Here is a 15,752-nt window from a genome sequence, read left to right as displayed (position 1 = left end):
TAGACCTGCATAAACGATTGAATGCTTTCTTACTCCACTTGGTAACTCTAACCTTTTAGATCTTTTTGAGGGCTCTGGGGTCCTGTATCTTCAAATGGAAGGAAGTTGCATGGGTAAAATCTGTCTTATGATACGAAATCAGAAAACACTAAGAGTTCATTTGAAACCCTCAATCAGTGTTAAATCCCAAGCACTGCAGTAATTACTAACTACAGTAACCTTTTGGGCCAGTGAGAACAGAGAACAAATAAAGACAAGAACAGCGAAACTTGCTCTAAATGAATCATTCCATAAGGATGCCAAGTCGTACCTAAAGGATATGCTGTTAGCTGATTGCTGCATGCAGGTGCCAGGGGCCCCTGAAGACTGAGGTCCTCCTCTACTGCTCCACTGACCACATATGGTCAGATGCGTTCATTCCAATGTTGGGAACAGAATTATGAAGTTGATTTTAAACCCGAGGCCTAAGGAGTTACATGCCAACAGTCATGTCATAGCCACTGCAAGAGCCCATGTCACTGTAAGGGATTTTCCATTTAAGAGAAGGAAACAGAAGTTACTGTTGCCCCTAAGACTGTTCTGAGGCCTTTGCCTCACCGACACCCAGCTCTGCCAGGTTTGCACGCGTCCCCATTTTTAGAGCTGCCATAACCCCTTCCACCACTTGTTACCCAGCCTTCAACTTCCCCAGACACTTTGGCTACTGGCTTGGGTCAAACCTCCTTTTCCCCATAGCTTAGCAGAAACAAGTTAGAGTCTTTCAGAGAGAGCTCTAATAGGAAATTAAAGGAGGAAGAATGAAGTAAATAGAGTAAGGCTGACCAATAAATTATAGGACACTAATGTAAGAACGAGGAACATCTTGGGATCCCTTCCCGAGTTACTCTGGAAGGTACATAGGCCCTCATTTCCTTCCTCTCCTCACCTACCCGGAGAGGACCCCTAATTGTGATCCAGGCCGTCCCTGCTCTGGAGTCTGGTGGAATCCTCCATTCCTCCCAAAGGGCCTCCCCGTTTTCACTCTCTGGGTCAGTGTCTGAGGGAGGCTCCTGCAGAGGCCAAAGGGGCAGCTTCCTTCCCGGGACAGGACGTTTATTCCCTCCCTCACATCTCTGGGTCCCCACTTCAGTGCTCTTCACGCTCCACCATGCTGTTGCTGGGTCACTCTGCATAAAAACTTCACAGCTGTATGGAATGATGTACAACAATTTTGTTTTCAAAGTAAGGGGCTGGGGAATGGAATAATACATTTTTTAGTCACCTCGCCTATATAAACTGAGCTTGCGTCAATGCAATATAATACAGAGAATTGTCACAAGTATATTAATTTTGAGGGAGGCTGGTCATGTGTCCTTCCTTCACAAACATCCTTTTGGGCATTTTCGGTTTTTGTGCCTGATTTCAAAGTTATAGTTCTCCTTTATAACTTTGAAAATCCTAATTAAGTGATTAAATATTCCCTTCTCTTCCCCTCCCCCCACCCCCATTTTCCTTGAATTAAATAATTTTAGGAATGCTATTTCTCCAACCATTTGATTTTTGTTTTGGGATCTCAGCATGATTCTCTTTTGTTGCCTCTTAGTTTATTTTGGGAAGAGGATAATTTACGCAGTGGGAAACTTCAGAATGTTAACCCCTCTGAGAAGCAGGAATGTTAGGCCAGAAAAAATATATCAAAAAGTCCTGCTTATCTTAACATCCCAAAATGATTGTTGAATACAGTTGAATATATAATCCACATGGTAAATTATATAACACGGTAAATTAAAAATTCGATTTCTTCAACTAAATTTTAGTATAAATACTGTTTAATCATTTGTTCAGCTGAAGAAACTTTTCTGCTGATAACATCACAATTAGAGAGTACTTTGGGTTTATTTCTGAAAATCTGATATGGAAAATCAAATTTCCGTCTAAGCTTGTAATGATGATGCTTTGCAAGGGTTTCCCGGAGGCTTGAAATACTTGCCATTCTCCATTTAACTTGAGCACACTGTATTCAGAAGTTGACATCCACCTTCCAGTCACCTATCCTTTTCTGAAAACAAACTAGCATAATAAAGAATTTCCTTATTGGGCTTTAATTTGGGCAGAATGTTTAAAAGAATCCAAGTGAGCTAATGTTTGTATATCCTTCTCCCTCCCCCTTTGGTCAGGGGTATGGCCATCATAAGTTAATTTTATTCCAGTATACTGGTCATTAGCTTTATATTTGTTTTTCCATATTTTAAATTCTTTTTTGAAAAATGCAAAATAATGAGAGGTCAAATTCTCCCCAACTGTCAGATTGTCATTGCGTCTGAATACAGTCTGCTTTGCAAGGGCCTCCTGGCCTGCGCCGAGGCACGCGCACTCATTGGTTTCCCCTTGGCCCTGCAGTTCGGGGACTCCCAGCAGCTGCGGCTGGTCCGCATCCTGCGCAGCACAGTGATGGTTCGCGTTGGTGGAGGATGGATGGCCCTGGATGAATTTCTAGTGAAAAATGACCCCTGCCGAGGTAAGAAACCATCCTGAGATGAATTACACGTTGGGTATGCCCTCACCACTGAGCTTCTGTGCCTACACAAACTGCTGGGGAACTTACTTTACCCTTCTAAAGTTGTTTAGTTAGTTGTTGAGCTGACCAGATGTCACCTTACTAGCACAGATCAGAACTTGGAGGCGACAGAGTAGACCAGGGAGAGAGCAGGAGAGGTTGGTGCTGCTGGGGAGACAGTAATGAGAATTGGAAATGTATTGGTGTCCATGAATACTTTGGTTTGAGGTGTTAAGTAAACACTCAGCTAGAACAGAGCCTGATAAAGCCTTTTAGGTTCCCTGTTGGTGCTCCAGATCCCTTTGCCTGAAACGGGGGATGGTATTGGGCTCCTCCCATGCAGGGAGGACTGCGGAGCCCCCTTGACCAGGAGGCAGGATAAAGAACACCTAGCAGTGAGCCTAGTCACTTCTAAGACGGATGGTCACCTAAACAAGACCACGGGTATCTGTCTGTTAAACATGAAAAGGCTGGTGTGCCCGCCCAAAGGCCAAAGGAAACGTATACATGGTACTGACTGATGCACCTGCAGCCAGAGGCGTGTGAGGGCTCAAAGGGAAAGCGATCAGGTTCCAGCTGCTAAGTCCTCTTCAGCTGCGCCCTCCCTTTTCCTGCGATCAGAGCTGCATGTGGGTATACAGGAGGCTCCCAACTGTCTGCCAGTTTGTCTTTCTTGACCCAGTTTCTGCATTTCCTGCTCTGTCTGTGTTTATATTTTTTTATTCTAGTTCACCATCCTGGGAGTAAAATAAAGCACTCTGATTCCAGCTCTTCGATTTCCAGTCAGTCTCCCATAGGTTGGCTTTTAAGCTTTGTCCCTCTTACCCACACCCCAGCCTGTTGAGAATGGCTTTGCTTCTTAAACTATAGCACCTCTTGGCTCTGTGGTAACTGCTGCCTTTAAGAATGCTTTGAAATAGCCAAACTATAGCTTTTCTAACTATTTTAAGTTAGCAGAGCATAAAATACTCCTGTTAAAACAGAACCCATAGAATTTGTTCTGAGTTTCTGTTTATTTAACAAATACCCATATAGCTTTATACGCAACCCACCATTATAAGCACTTGACAAATAACAACACTTATACCTCTGTGAGTGTAGGTACTATTGTTCTCTCCATTTTACAGAACAGGAAATTGGGGCATAGAAAAGTTAAGTAACTTGCCTGAGGACAGACAGCTCATAAATAACAGACAGGATTCAAGCCCCAGACAGTCTGGCTCTAGAGCAGGGGTCCTCAAACTTTTTAAACGGGGCCAGTTCACTGTCCCTCAGACCGTTGGAGGGCCGGACTATAGTTTTAAAAAAATATATGAACAAATTCCTATGCCACTGCACATATCTTATTTTGAAGTAAAAAAACAAAACGGGAACAAATACAATATTTGTATTTGCATGTGGCCCGCGGGCCGTAGTTTGAGGACCCCTGCTCTAGAGTATGTGCTCTTGGTCTCCGAGACCAGCATGCCCACCATCCCTTGTATGTGTATTACTGGTTCAGCCGGAATAATTAAATTATTTAGGCTTATTTATAAACCTAGCAGAAATGCTTACAGTACAGTTATATGACTTTTTTGGAAGTGAGCTATAGTCATATTCTGAAGCATTTAGAGCTAAAGGGTACAATTCTCACATAGTTCTTACTTTAACTCCTTCTGCATTTATTCCAATAAATGAGAGTAATACTTTTCATTAGGAGTTTCTTTTTTTAGAAAATAGTTAATTTTGAAAACATCTATTCTGGTCAAAACTGGAAAGGGTGTAATCAGTTTTAGAATTTAATTATATTGCAAACCAGTTTCCTTGATAGAAAAGTCCTCTTTCGTTGTTTTAAGTGAGGAGCAATATGTTTCATTTTAATCCTAACAGTAAAACAGCATTGTTCCTTTCTAAATCTATTACTAAGGTTTTATTTTTCGTGCCATGTATGTTTGGACTAAACAAACAGAAGGGATACTGCATGCAACATTTTGGGGTCTTTGGTTGCCTGTTTGCTGCCTGCTCTACTTGCTCTCTCCATGGTAACATGGTGCTGCTGGCCAAAAAGAGCCCTGCCTGCTTTGTCCTCTTACTAGTTAAAAGTTGGAACCCAAGGAACTTTGGGAGGGCCATCTAATAGCTGTTTTCTGTGGAACAGAGTAGCCTTTTTCAGCATCCCTTGGAGCACACAAGGTAAGGCTTTCCTCTGTCTCTCCAGGAGTCCTAGAGCTCAGCAGTCATCGCAGTCGCATTGATTGCGGAGTCAAGAACTCCCCTGCAGTCGTAGGTGTCACGACTGTACCAGTGATGGACAGGATGAGCTACTTCTACTCGTGTAAAAATTGTGCTAGGAGGTGAACACTTAAGGGGTGGGTGAAGGTAATAAATAACTTGGAAAAGCATGAGCACTGCAAAAAAGAAACTGTCTAGGATCCTAGAAAGATTGCTATGGCTTCTAGAAGCTTCTGCGGTAGATTTTGTATTCATTTGTGTCACATATCCTTGGCTCTCTGGACAATAGGGACTTATACTGAGGACAGTATAAAATTCATGACAGGTTTGTAATACCAGTGTGCATGATCATTTGTTACCTCCTTTTACACACAGTTTAAAAATATAAAAGAGCCCTGGCCGGTTTGGCTCAGTGGATAGAGCATCGGCCCTCGGATTGAAGGATTCCGGGTTCAATTCCAGTCAAGGGCACGCACCTTGGTTGCAGGTTCCCCGGCCCTGGTAGGGGTGTGTGCAGGAGGCAACCAATCGATGTGTCTCTCTCACATTGATGTTTCTCTCTGTCTTTCCCTCTCCCTTCCACTCTCTCTAAAAATCAATGGAAAAATATCCTCCGATGAGGATTAACAAATAAATAATAAAAAGACAAAAGACATCTCAGACAGCGCATTGCTTTAGCCAAATTTAAAAAGTGAAAATACTCAACAATGTAGGTTCCTGGCAGAATGGGAGATTTCATTTTCTGAATTCAGTCATGCCAAAAGTTATCATGATGTTTTAGATGGAAATTAAAAAACAGTGTCTGGGGGGAAAAAAAAAAGTTAAAAAAAAAACAGTGTCTGGCCCTGGCTGGCATGGCTCAGTGGTTAGAGCATCGACTTGCCCACCAGAGGGTCTCAGTTCGATTCCCAGTCAAGGGCATCTACCTGGGTTGCAGGTCCAATCCCCACCCCCTGGTCAGGTTGGGAACAGGAGGCAACCAGTCATCGTGCCTCTCTCACATCGATGTTTCTCTCTCTCTCCCTGCCCCCCACTCTTTCTTAAAAAATCAATGGAAGAAAATATACTCGTGTGAGGATTTAAAAAATAAAAGTGTCTGCCTAATTAATCAGTAGACCTTTACCAATTTTTGAGCATTACACAAAGTAGTTCCCCCAGATTTTAGTGAAAATCTAGAAGAACTTTATTTATGAAGATTTAAATGGCATAATTTGGCTTAAAACTGTTTTAATTGCAGTAAAATACACATAAAATTTATCATCTTAACCGTTTGAACTGACAAGTTCAGTGGCATTAAGTACATTCACCCTCTTGCTACCATCACGCATCCAGGAAACTTTGGTCAAACTAAAACTCTATTCATTAAACCAACAGCTTAGAACTGAATTTTAACTAGCAGGCCTGCTCCAGCCGGCGTAGGTGGCCAGGATAAGTCCCTTAGGAAATGATGGCCTTTTTGGTGGTTGAAAACTGCACTTGAAATGGCTGCCTTCACAGTCTAGTCCCCAAGATGTGATCTTAAAAAAAAAAAAAAAAATCTTCAAATCATGGTCAAATGCATATTTTTTCACTGCAGAACTTTCCAGAGCTTATAGAATGATGATTGCATTCGGGCTAGGTGGTCGGGGGTCACATACAGCATTTACTAAACTCCCTTTTGTAGGGAACTTCTCAGAAACCTCGGTTTGGGAGATTCTGCTATAAGGAATGATGCCATGGAAGATATTGAGCTGTTTACAGATAGGAAATTTCTATTGGGAAATACATTCTGGGGAGTGAGGAGGGAGGGAGAGGTGGGGAATAAGATGAGAACCAAGGAGGCCAGTTGGAAGCCTGTCACAGCCCTCCCAGGTGGAGAAGATGCTCCGTGAACCACATGGTGTAGGAGGGCGTGGGAAGGCTCAAGATTTAGAAGCATTAGATGCAGAGTCAGCAGACAAACTGCCACCAAGAGGGAGGCACCTGCAGCGGCTCCAGGTTTCTGGCTCTGGTCGTGTTTAACCACCGACTGGCTGTAACATCTAAATTCCAGGCTCTGTGCAGGGACGTATTTGGGCGTCAGGCACGACCTCTAATGGCACTGAGGTCTCAGGTGCATGCGCTCAGCACCATGAAAGTCTAACAGGGAGGGCAGGACTGTGAACAGAGCCCAGGGGCTGTCAGTGCTGAAGAAGTGGGCAGGAGGGGGAAGGAAGAGAGCGGGCGAGCGGTGTCCTGGGAGCCAAGCGAGGGAGGGTTTCAAGGAGAGAGCCGTCAGCAGGCCCCACATGCACATCACAGCAGCAGAGAGCTGTGCTGCCTGCATGTTGGCAGGGTTTTACTTGCACTCATATACATGTGTGTTCTCGTTTCCTCCCTCCTCCCTCATACAGAGAGCATTGTAAATTGAATATGCTCATACTATATTTTGGAGCATGTACATTGGTCTAAAATTTTGGAGATGAGTTGAGTGGGCACAATCACTTGTAATCTTCTAAACTTGTAGTTTCTAGCCACAGTAAGAACCCTAATATAGGAAGGAACCACACATGTTTTGTTTATAATAGTTCCCTTTCCCCTGGCTTTTCCACTTGTTAGATCTATGTAGTAGCGAGCAGTTTAGGTGGATGAGGAGGTGGGGGTTATTGCAGGGTAACACCTTTCAGTGAGAAGTAGTTGAACATACTCCAGGGGAAATGTTTCTTTAGATTTAGTGGTATCTTTCCCATTCAACATTCGTGTTGGTATCTTCTGACTGAATCTGGCTCACAGCTCAAAGCCATGGACAGCACCTGTGCCTTCAGTGCTGTTTCCAGACTTCACACCTTGACCCTCTCCCCCTCACAGACGTCCTTCAGCTTCTTACCGCTTTTGGTTTTTGACTTAACGGTTCCTGACTGGCAGGTTTTGTGCATGGTTTGATCTCTCTTCCCTCACATGTTTACTTCTTAATGATTCTGTCCTCATCTTTCTACCATCCGAGTTCCTGGACCCCTTTTTTTAGGATCGTTACCAACAATTCAATAGAAGAGAGATCTGTTTTTCTCCACTATTTCGTTGCCGTGTATCTTGCAAAAGCTGAGCAAAAAGTACACGTGTCCTGTGAGAGAGAAGAGGGCTTGGTTTCACCTCCAAGGCTGGAACTGCTGCGCCTGCTCTCCCTCGCCCAGGGGACAGTGGCCAGGCCCGCTGTGACAGCAGAATGTAATGGCACTTTGTATGCAAAGGTGTTTTTATTGTGGCAAATCTGGGGGCTTCTTGGGTAATGACTGCTGTGGGTAAGGGTCATGACAAGGCTGATAGCTCATGAATTTATCTCTATTTTAGAAGGATCTAAACATGGTACTAAATCTATAACTTATAGAACTTATCATGGGGTCAGGCAGCTATATGACCATCAAAGACATATTTTTTAAGATTAACTGACATTGTGTCTGTGTGTGTTTATTCCCTTTTTAGCACGAGGTAGAACTAACATTGAACTTAGAGAGAAATTCATCCTACCTGAGGGAGCATCCCAGGGAATGACCCCTTTCCGATCTCGGGGTCGAAGGTCCAAACCATCTTCCCGAGCAGCTTCTCCTACCCGCTCCAGCTCCAGCGCTAGTCAGAGCAACCACAGCTGTACCTCCATGCCGTCTTCTCCGGCCACCCCAGCCAGTGGTACCAAGGTATGTGCTCACCACCACCATGGCGCCTTCCCAGCCCCAACTGTGCAGATGTTCATTGTTCAGTGTAGCCTCTGAAAGGCTCCCGTGAGGAAGAGAACATGAAGTCGTATGGACCAAGTTCCCCTAGACCAGGCTGACCAGGCCTAGCGGTGCAAAAATACAGGGCCTGCAACAAAGATGACAACAAAGGCACATTTATTAAAGTATGTGCTAAGGGCATTAGGTCAGAAGCATTAGGTTTTTTCAACATGATCTCAGTGTGAAGTTGAGTGCAGCCAGTTACTGATTTTGAAAACCCTGGCACTGTCCATGCAGCTGGGGCTAATGGATAAGTTTGTTGTTAAGACAGGTTATGTATGAAGACTGCTAGTGCCTTTCTGCCTGGCCCATCTCATCCATCGGACTGATAAGCATTTTATTTTGTTTTCTGTTTCTTTTAAATTTTGGTATCATTTATTTATTTATTTATTTATTTATTTATTTATTTATTTATTTAATGTTCCCAATTTGCTCCCTTCCTGTTCCATTTTCAATGTTTCCCGTCCTTCCCTTTGGATTTCCATTTCGCAGACGCCACTTCAGTTCTCTCGCTGTTATGACAAACCCTGGTTGGTAAACAGTAAAGCTGGCACCCCAGTCAGGGACAGCCATTATCCTGACCTCCAGCTGCCCAGCCCCGAGGTAGAGTATGGCCTGCTGACTAAGGACACAGTCAAGACGGGGTCCTGGCTGAGGCCGAGAGCGCGCCCGGCTGCTCTCCTGGCGGAGCCCGTGCTCTCTCCGTCCTCACCGTGCTTCTCTCACAGCTGATTCATCTAGTGAGATGTTTTTCAGTGTTTCTAACTCAGTCATCAACATTGGAGATAAGTAAGAGATGCCTGAAACTGGACTGTTTAAGAACTTTCAGTCTCGAATAGTACTTGTTCAGGGTGATAAACATTGGTCGTGCCTAGTGGTTTGTTTAGTGATATTTTTTATAATCAGGCCTCTTGGAGTCTCCAATAATCAGATACCCAGACGAGTTATGAACACTTGAAATTCACCTACGGTGCATGTTCAGCAGTTTCCTATCTTTGCTGAGAACAGGAGAGTGGTTGGCGTCACCGTCCTGGTTTGAGGTGTGGGTGCTGCCAAGCCCCCAGTATCAGCAAACGATGCTCTGAGGCTCAGAGTTTAGCTTCTGGATTTCCTGGCCTAGGCACTTGGGTTTCTGTAGCCTTGATTTGAATGTACATGAACAATTAAGCGTGTTCACGTGCACTCATTAAAATACCCAAGCATTTGGAAGAGCAGTGTTTCAGAAACAAAACAGAGAGTAGCGGCTTGTCTGATAGCAGGACAATTTGCATTCTAGCTTCTCCGGGAAAACTTTGGGTTCTTGTGCCTCACAAGATAGCACTGCCTTGTCATGTGACGCTCAGCCAGAGAAACCGGGAATACAAGAACCAGTGCCCGTGAATGGACTGCTGCTCTGGGATGCATCCGCTCCACGCTGGTTTAGAACATGATCTGGGGACACTTCTACTAAAACCCCCAGGCTCAACCTGCTTGTCTTGCTTCTCTTCTTCCTTAATGGCTCCAGTTTTGTGGAAGTTTTAAAAGTTCTAAAATTTTAAATGTTTTAATTATGCACTACAAATTCTCATAGGATTCTGCTAGATCAGCCTTTTGTTTAGTCTTAAGGTTTTACCTTTCGTTTCATTTCACGGTTTCATCTTTCCTTACCTATTGGTGTTCTCCAGCCAGGCCCCACCTGATGACCCCCAGCCCAGGGTCTGTAGGGCTTGGCCTCCCGGCAGCATGTTCACAGTGGTAGCTTCTGAAACTGGTGCTCTTCCTCCTGTGTGGGCCAGGAGCCTTTGTGCTTGAATGTTAATCACTCTCTGTCGCTTCTGCTGCTGCTTTATAAATTAAAGAAATACAAGAATCACAATGAAATGGGTTGCTTTACTCCTATTGGTATAAACATCTTAAAGGTCCTGGAAAACAATTGCCCAATTGATTTCAAGGAAAAATTAGAATAGTTTGCACTGGCATGAAATGATGCTTAAAACAGTTTTAAAGTAGTCTTTCTCCAGATTAAGTCTGCTACTGTCTTTAAAAACAAACACTCAACCCGGCCAGTGTGGCTTAGTGATTGAGTGTCAACCCATGAACCAAGAGGTCCCCTGTTCGATTCCCAGTCAGGACACATGCCTATGTTGTGGGCTCGATCTCCAGTAGGCCTGCAGGGGGTGTGCAGGAGGCAGCTGATCAGTGATTCTCTCTCATCATTGATGTTTCTATCTCTCCCTCTCCCTTCCTCTCTGAAATCAATAAAAACATATATTTTTCAAAAAGCCTGAAAGATCTTAACTTGACTGAAGTTGCTGTACCTACCTAGTGACAGAGAGTGCATATTAAATATTTGGGGCCAGAACTCATACTTCACATTTCTAACCCCAAAACATTCATACTTAGAATTGTTTGGATTTTTTTCTTTTACTTATTCACCATATTGCAATCCCTTTTAAGTGCTGTGCTTTTACTATTTGTGGATTCCCCCTCCCCCATTTCCAGTAGAAATTTGTCAGTAAGTTAATAGGTATTGGAAGCATTTGAAATTTTAAATTGGAACATGAACCTTTATTTTGGGAATCATCAAAATACATGACCCAGGACTCTTCCAAAATAAATCCTTGTTTTCCTGGACTTTTAATTTGCTTTTTCAATCAATTAAACATAAGGAAACCTTTTAAGTTTTTAAATTGAATTTCTATCAAAGATTTCACCAAGTAAGTAAAATCTTTTTATTTTTTTAAGGTTATCCCATCATCAGGCAGCAAGTTGAAACGGCCAACACCAGCTTTCCATTCTAGTCGAACTTCCCTTGCTGGTGACACTAGCAATAGTTCTTCCCCAGCCTCCACAGGTGCCAAAACTACCCGGGCAGGTAAGTACCTGTGCCCTGGGATGGAGATGGAGGGGCCAGGCTGGGAATTTGGAAGCAGCAGCCCCTCAGCTTCACTGCTGCCCAGGGAGCAGATCCTGAGAGTAGCACGTGGGTGTGATGCCCAGAAAGACAGACCTGCACACCTGCTGACCTGCACTTTTCTCCTGTCACTGCAGCTGGCTCAGACTTGCCTTCAGAGAGCAGACACTTTCAGTCAAAGCCAGACCCCCTGTTCTTGATCAGAAATGTAAAGATAAGAGATTGTAAGAGGAAGAAAGGGCCTCTTGAAGCAGGGCCTTCTCAGAAGCCCAGTCAGCGTTGGGACGGGCAGTTTGCTAGTACTTTTTCCAACACCCCATATTTATGCTTGCTGCTGGTGAGCTGAGAGTCAGAGAGATCCCATATACTGTACTTGCCATCACTTTGGCCCCATTCTTAGTCTACCCATGTGTTACTCCAGCTGGAACCCTGCTGGACACTCCGTGGGCCAGCTGAGTAGTGCTGCTGAGGAAAGCTGGTTTCTGATCCTCAGGAGGCAGCTTAAGTGAATCACAGACCCAGAGACGGTTTCAGCCTCTTCTGTGTTAATGAGGAGACCGGGGTCTAGAAAGGCTCTGATCTGCCCAAGGCTACATGGTATTAGGTTCAGAACCTGACATCTCTGCTAAGGCTACTGCTTTATTCTTGAATTCCAGACCCCAAAAAGTCAGCCAGTCGCCCTGGGAGCCGGGCTGGAAGTCGAGCCGGGAGTCGAGCCAGCAGCCGGAGAGGAAGCGATGCCTCTGACTTTGACCTTTTAGAGACGCAGTCTGCTTGTTCAGATACTTCAGAAAGCAGTGCGGCCGGTGGCCAGGGCAACTCCAGGAGGGGGCTGAGCAAGCCTTCCAAAATCCCAACCATGTCCAAGAAGACCACCGCTGCCTCCCCCAGGACTCCGGGCCCCAAGCGATAACACTATCAGCACCCGAGCCTCTGTCCTCTGAATCCTGCTCCATGCATTCTTTGGGTGTATATTTATTCTGAACGGGAGAAGGTATATTGTTAAAAGTGTAAAAGAATAATTGTGTTATGAAGCTGCCTTATTTTTTTTCTTTTTGTAAGTTACTATTTTCATGTGAATATTTATGTAGATAAAATTTGCCTCCTGGTAACCCTATAATGGATGGGGCCCAGAAATGAAATATTTGAGAAAAACAAATGAAAAGGTCAAGATGGGAATATGTATTTAAAAAAGAAAGAAAAAAAAGCCACTAAGTAGGGTTTCTGTATGCGCAGGGTTATAAACCTGCTTTATCTTTTAGGATTATTCCTAAATGCATCTTCTTTATAAACTTGACTTGCTGTCTCAGCAAGATAAATTATATTTAAAAAGTAAGACTCCTGCAGTGTTTAAGGAACTCTTTTTTTGTAAATCACAGACACCTCAATTAGTGAGAACTGAGGGGAGGACAATTCTAATTGCTTTTTTCATTGTTTTTAATGTGTGATTTTAGCTGAAGAGAGGGAACCTCATCTAGGTAACATTTGCACATGATACAGCAAAAGGACTCCACTGCAATACTGTCTCTGACACATAGCTGCTAGAATTCAGGGGTGAATGTAACTAACTGCTCAGAAAACTCAGAACATCGGGATTTTAAATAGTCCTGGTTTCTAACCTCCTGTCCAGCCCGGCCACCAATAACTCCTGTGCTCACCAGGACACCCAGGCCTTGGCAAGGGGAGATTCCTTGATGGCTTCTGAAAGATAGATTTGTTTATCTGCACTTTTTGCTATTTATTTACATGGTCGATCAACTTCCCACAAACGGAGGAATGAATCCCACAAGCCTGTTCTGAAAATATGGACATAGAACACTAGCTCATCCTTTCAAGGAGCTCACCAGCACACTGTTAACAAGCCCCGTTGGCTTCCGTCTTTTTTGTGCGTAATAAAGTCAACTGACCAAGTGACCATGAAGAGGAGCTGTCTGGGCTCCTTCTTTAGCTGCTGTTCCTCTTCAGCTCCGACCACGTTGCTGTGTGATTATCTCAATTGGTTTTAATTGAGGCAGAAACTGAAGCTCTACCAATGAACTGTTTAAAAACAAGACACTTTTGTATTAAAATTGCTTGCAGTAACTAACATTTTATATTTCCTGATTTTCTTTTCAACCATTCCCTTATATATAACATGTTATTCTGGGATCTGATTGTGTTTTCGGTACTTGAATGCATTATTGGAATCAAAATGTCGTGATGGATAAATTATGGAGCTTATTAATAGATTTTTTTCTTGTTTATTTTATCATTACTTTTATTTAACAAGGCAACAAAGAAATAATCATGCTATTAATGTAAACCTGTAGGGAATCTGCCCCACTTAAGTGATTAAAAAAATACCAATATGTAAGAAGATTTCTATGTTGGAAATCACAGAGATCCTGCCCTTGCTGCTATGGCTCAGTGGATAGAGCGTCAGCCTGTGGACTGAAGGGTCCCAGGTTCGATTCAGGTTAAGGGCATGTGCCTTGGTTGCAGTCTTGATCCCAGCCCCAGTCAGGATGCATGCAGGAGGCAACCAATTGATGTGTCTCATACATCGATGTTTCCCTCTGTGTCTCTCTCCCTCCCTTCCACTCTCTCTAAAAATCAATGCAAAAATATCCTCAGGTGAGGATTAAAAGAAAAAAATCACAGAGATCCTGGGGTTTGAGACAGTGGGGCCAGTTTCCCACAGTATACTGAAATCTCTGCTTAAAGGACAGAATTTCAGAGGTGGGAGCAAAATTGGTCATCAAATCTAACTCCTTTGTTTCACATAGGAAGAAACTGGGATGAGAAAGGGTTTTGCCTGCGGTCACAGGACGAACAAATGACCAACGTGGGCCGTGATTCTAACCTTTGACTCGATTCAATCCTGCAGTTCTGTTTCCTCCAGCCCCTCGTTGGCTTTATAACTACAGTAGCCAAATACTAATGGCAACATGGGAATTAGCCTAGGCCCGTGGTCGGCAAACTGCGGCCTGCAAGCCATATGCGGCTCTTTGGCCCCTTGAGTGTGGCTCTTCCACAAAATACCACGTGCGGGCGCGCGTACAGTGCGATTGAAACTTCGTGGCCCGTGCACAGAAGTCAGTATTTTGTGGAAGAGCCACACTCAAGGGGCCAAAGAGCCGCATGTGGCTCACGAGCCACAGTTTGCCAACCACGGGCCTAGGAAATAAACAGAAAACCAGAGCGGTTCAAACTCGGACACCTGTTTACTCACTAGGCCACACTCTTGTGATTCGGGAATTTGGTCAAATGGACCGTGTTTGCCAACGCTGTTTGAGACTAAATACCCAGAGTCAAAGGGACCTGCAGCCTGGCAGCTTCTGAAGGACGTGCTTACTCTGTTCTCCATGGAATCGAGTAACTAAGACGCCAGGACTTCGTGTAGGATAGCATTTTCACCCAAAGTTGTGTCCCCCTCGGCCTCCTGGCTGCAGAAACATGCTGAAAACAGCTTTGTCTCCATCTCTTCAGAGTCTGGACCACGGGCACTTGTTTTTCAACAAGGGCACAGGTTTTCCATACTCAGTTGCGACAAAGCTCAGCTACTGGTGGAATCTTCAGAAAGTATATTTCCATCCAGCAGACACCTGTGTGTAAGCCTGTGGGGAATATAAGGATACCAGAAAAGAGGTTAAAGTTACGGTTCTGGGACAAGTGCTAAATAAGTAATGCAAGCTTGGTGTGTAGAGGATGAGTAGGAGTTCCTGGGGCCTTGAAGGACTATAGCTAACATTTATTGAGTGCTTACTGTATGCCAGTCCCTGTTTTACCTGATGACATTCTCATTTAATTCCCATCACAATCCTACAATCGGGAGCCCCATTTGTAGGCGAGAAACAGCCTGAGCGAGGTTAAGCAACTTGCCCAAGGCCACAGAGTCGCCAAGTGGCTGGGGAAAGCCCTGTTTAATGCACTTTCTCCAAGAAGCCTTCCCTACCTCAGTCACCTTCCAGTTCCAGGATTCCACTCATCGCCACCCCAACTTCCTCTTCTCTTCCAGGCATTTGCCAGCCCTCTCTCAGAGCACAACCTTCATTCTGCCTTCAGAAAAGACTGCTCATTCATCACCCTTGTTAGAGGTGGGGCTGCTGGTTAGCTTCATCTCTGATTCAGAGCACAGCCCAGAGCAGTCCATTGGTTTATGGGAATGTGAAGCTATTGCTTAAAGAACAAAACTATCTCCACTCGTAATTGAGATGAATTCTGCCATTACAAGAATCAGTGCACCCCTCCCCCGGGCTGTTTGCAGTCTAGCTGGAAGCCCAGCATTGGGCAATATACAACCTGAGAATTACAGGCTGCATCCCAGTCCCCAAACGATGTGGACTCAAGCGGGGGGGGGGGGGGGGGGGGGGGCCAAGGAAGCCCTGGGACACGGAGGACGACA

General features: G+C 44.4%; 1 protein-coding gene across 4 annotated transcripts in view; it reads left to right on the top strand.

The window, feature by feature from the left end:
- MACF1 (microtubule-actin crosslinking factor 1) overlaps positions 1 to 13,596 on the top strand; it is a 167,666-nt gene extending 154,070 nt beyond the window's left edge. For 3 of the 4 annotated variants that reach the window (XM_023762771.1, XM_023762770.1, XM_023762769.1), the window contains 5 exons: positions 2,380 to 2,497; positions 8,186 to 8,397; positions 8,968 to 9,078; positions 11,200 to 11,329; positions 12,025 to 13,596. In XM_023762771.1, coding sequence (XP_023618539.1) covers positions 2,380 to 2,497; positions 8,186 to 8,397; positions 8,968 to 9,078; positions 11,200 to 11,329; positions 12,025 to 12,281 — 828 coding nt within the window. In that variant the 3' untranslated portion in view covers positions 12,282 to 13,596. The remainder of the gene's footprint in view (positions 1 to 2,379; positions 2,498 to 8,185; positions 8,398 to 8,967; positions 9,079 to 11,199; positions 11,330 to 12,024) is intronic. The other variant, XM_023762772.1, reaches the window with a different exon arrangement.
- Positions 13,597 to 15,752: the final 2,156 nt, after the last annotated feature.

The sequence above is a fragment of the Myotis lucifugus genome, unplaced genomic scaffold, assembly GCF_000147115.1.
Source record: "Myotis lucifugus unplaced genomic scaffold, Myoluc2.0 scaffold_260, whole genome shotgun sequence".
Lineage (NCBI taxonomy): Eukaryota > Metazoa > Chordata > Mammalia > Chiroptera > Vespertilionidae > Myotis > Myotis lucifugus.
The sequence above is the reverse complement of the archived record's forward strand: the minus strand, read 5'-3'. Positions and strand labels throughout refer to the sequence as shown.